Source organism: Oryza glaberrima, chromosome 11 (genome assembly GCF_000147395.1).
Source record: "Oryza glaberrima chromosome 11, OglaRS2, whole genome shotgun sequence".
In the NCBI taxonomy this organism is placed as follows: domain Eukaryota; kingdom Viridiplantae; phylum Streptophyta; class Magnoliopsida; order Poales; family Poaceae; genus Oryza; species Oryza glaberrima.
The window spans coordinates 13,592,237-13,595,436 of record NC_068336.1 but is presented as its reverse complement, the minus strand read 5'-3'; the positions used below and the strand labels follow the sequence as shown (position 1 = coordinate 13,595,436).

The 3,200-nt window shown below is 50.7% G+C and overlaps 1 protein-coding gene across 1 annotated transcript; it reads left to right on the top strand.

The window, feature by feature from the left end:
* The first annotated feature begins 824 nt into the window (after positions 1 to 824).
* Positions 825 to 2,763, top strand: LOC127755181 (LEAF RUST 10 DISEASE-RESISTANCE LOCUS RECEPTOR-LIKE PROTEIN KINASE-like 2.2). Its single transcript, XM_052280840.1, has 2 exons — positions 825 to 1,047; positions 1,162 to 2,763. Exons 1-2 carry the CDS (start codon positions 993 to 995, stop codon positions 2,385 to 2,387), a joined length of 1,281 nt encoding a protein of 426 aa, XP_052136800.1. The 5' UTR covers positions 825 to 992; the 3' UTR covers positions 2,388 to 2,763.
* The last annotated feature ends 437 nt before the right edge of the window (positions 2,764 to 3,200 follow it).

Here is a 3,200-nt window from a genome sequence, read left to right as displayed (position 1 = left end):
TCCTCTCCCCTTATCTCTTACCACTGCCCGTGCTCCCTCGGTCTCCCCTCATCTCCTCACGTCTTCCTCTCTCTCCACCACACCGGCGAACTCCAGCCGCCCCCTCCCCGTCGACCGGAGCAGCGGCAAACCACACCACCACCTCCCACGGCACCGCAGAGACCTCCTCTAGTCCTCTTAGGCTGTGTTCGATACCAGCCGTTTCCAACTCCCCTCTCGTTTTGCACATGCACGCTTTTCTACGGTGTTTTTTTTAAAAAAAAATTATATACCAAAGTGGCTAAAAAAATCATATTGATCTATATTTAAAAAAATAGTTAATAATTAATTAATCACGCTCTAATAGACTGTTTCATTTTTCGTGTGTGGGTGATGGGTCCAACACCCACCACCGAACTCAGCCAGCTCCTCTTCCCAGGTCTCATCTCCGCTTTGCCGAAGGGCCGCCAGAAGCACGTCCTCGTATTCATAATCACAATCACAATCACAGTTTTTCTTATGTGAAGAAGAGATGAGGTGTGGCCGTAGTCCTGCATCAGCATATATCATATCCTTATATTTGTGGAATTAACGTTCTTGGTAATCGATCGAATGATCTATAGCTGAAAATTAATAATACTAATTTCATGTAGTCTTTGTTGATGTACTACTTCTCCAAATACTCCTAACTTAATTACGAGATGGTGATTGCTAATTGGTGGTACTAGCTAGTAATAATCAGAATTAATTGCTTACAGGCCGGCTGGTCAAAGACGAACACGACCGATCATATATATATATATCCTCTGGCGGTGGTGGGTCGAGCTAGCCAGCCAGCCAATTTTGACTTGTTCTAATCAATCACTCGTTGGTAATTACTACAAGTCAGATGATATGATGAACAATAAGCGACCATCTACCTTCTACTAGGTGGTAATTGCATAGCCAGAAATTTATTTATTTTACCGCGGCTGGACCTGGGCGCTTCCATCAACTCAACCAGTTGGATCGACATGTCGTCGTCGTCGTCAGATGTCATATCTGGTGGTAGCATCGCCGTAGCCATCGGTACGCGCCATGGATCATTTGATCGATTCCCTAGCTCTAGCTCCTTTTTGATCGATCTGATCGATTCATATAGCTAGCTAGCTAGATGGTTTGATTATTATTTGAGTTTTGCAGTGTCCGTGATCACAGGCGGCATAGTAGTCATCGTTGTTGCCATTCTCATCTACAAGTGCTGCAAGCTGCGCATGTGGCGCAAGTACGGCCTCTCGCCGCCGGAATTACCGGCATCGCCGCCGCCCAGGCCCAGGAGCGACGACGACCATGCTGTGGCCGCGCTGACCACGACGACGGTTGACGTCATCAAGGAGCGGCCTGTGAGGTTCAGCTCGCCGCAGTTGCGGGAAATGACTGGCGACTACGCGGAGAGGCTTGGCGCCGGGGGTTTCGGGGTGGTGTACAAAGGGCAGATCCCCGGCGGTCTGGCAGTGGCCGTGAAGGTCCTTGGTAGCGACATGGGGAGGCGCGCAGAGGAGCAGTTCATGGTGGAGATCGGCACCATCGGTAGGACGTCGCATGTCAACCTCGTCATGCTCTACGGCTTCTGCTTCGACGCCGACCTCAAGGCGCTTGTGTACGAGTGCATGCCCAAGGGCTCGCTGGAGCGTTACCTGTTCTTCCTCGACGAACAGGAGCAGGGCCTCGGCTTCCACAAGCTGTTCCGCATCGCCGTTGGTACTGCCAAGGCGATCCGGTACCTCCACGACGAGTGCGCGCGGCGGATCATCCACTACGACATCAAGCCCGGCAACGTACTCCTGGACGAGGAGTTGGAGCCCAAGGTGGGGGACTTCGGGCTGGCGAGGCTGTGCGACAGGGAGAAGACGCACCTGACGATGACGGGCGGCGGGAGGGGCACCCCGGGCTACGCGGCGCCGGAGCTGTGGAAGCCGGTGCCGGTGACGCACAAGTGCGACGTGTACAGCTACGGCATGTTGCTGTTCGAGATCCTGGGCCAGCGGAGGAACTACATGCATGGTATGGAGAGCCAGGAGCAGTGGTATCCCCGGTGGGTGTGGCAGCGCCTGGAGCACGGCGAGACGGAGGCGGTGGTGGCGCGGGCGCGGGCGCAGGGAGGCGCCGCCGCCGCCGACAAGGCGGAGCGGATGTGCACGGTGGCCCTCTGGTGCGTGCAGTACAGGCCGGAGGACCGACCGTCCATGGCCAGCGTGGTTCAGATGCTAGAGGCCCATGACCACGTCGCAGCGCCCACCGTCAGCCCCTTTGCTCATCTCGACCCCCAAGTCATCATCACCACTTCCTCTTCCTCCTCCTCGCTGTTACACACGGATGACACCACTGGAGGCACCACCTCCACTCACATCTCACATCACATCACTTAATTACTTCTTCCAAAAATTCTTTGCTAACTACTCCCTCAATTCCATTTTTAAGTGCAAATATTAGATTTCGTGCCCAACTTTAATTATTCGTCTTATTTAAAAAAAATTATGATTAGTATTTTTATTATTATTAGATGATAAAACACGAATAATACTTTATGCATGAGTTATGTTTTTATTTTTTCTAAAAAAAAATTAAATAAGATGGACGATTAAAATTGGGCACGGAAAATCATGGCTGCATTAAAATGGAACTGAGGGAGTACCTGCTGTATGCACAATAAATTTTAATTTTAGATCGTGCCAAAATCTCCTGACCTTTCTCATGCAAGTTGTTCCTCCTACGTTATGAGCCTCACTACAGTCCTCCTTACTGGTAGTAGAAACTAATCTGAACCATTGATCTTATTTGATCAAAGGATTCAGATGTATTTATACTACTACCCAGTTAGGTCTTGTTCGGTTTGGAGGGGATTGAAGAAGACTGGAGGGCCTTGTTTGGTTAATCTTCATGAGGGAGGGATTGTAGTGGATTTATTCCACACCTATTGTGGTGTGGAATTATTCCCCTATCAATCCCCTCCAATCCTCTTCAATCCCTTTCAAACTGAACAAGGCCTTATTAGTAGTAGAAACCTGGAGGGACATTGTTCTCAAGGCGCCCTCCTTGCCCTCTCGGTGTCGCCATCGTGCTAGTCATGCCATTGTCGGCCCTGGTCTCTTGCACTGACGACAATAGTCGTTCATGCAGTCTTCGCGTGCACATTTGGTGGCTATGTTCATGTGCCCTTGTGGCCGCCACATTGTTCCGCA

Bases quoted from the DNA above. Each gene is read 5' to 3' on its own strand.
- LOC127755181 (XM_052280840.1), top strand. From the start codon at position 993: ATGTCGTCGTCGTCGTCAGATGTCATATCTGGTGGTAGCATCGCCGTA. The intron at 1,048-1,161 runs GTACGCGCCATG...TGAGTTTTGCAG, and splicing joins TAGCATCGCCGTAGCCATCG to TGTCCGTGATCACAGGCGGC.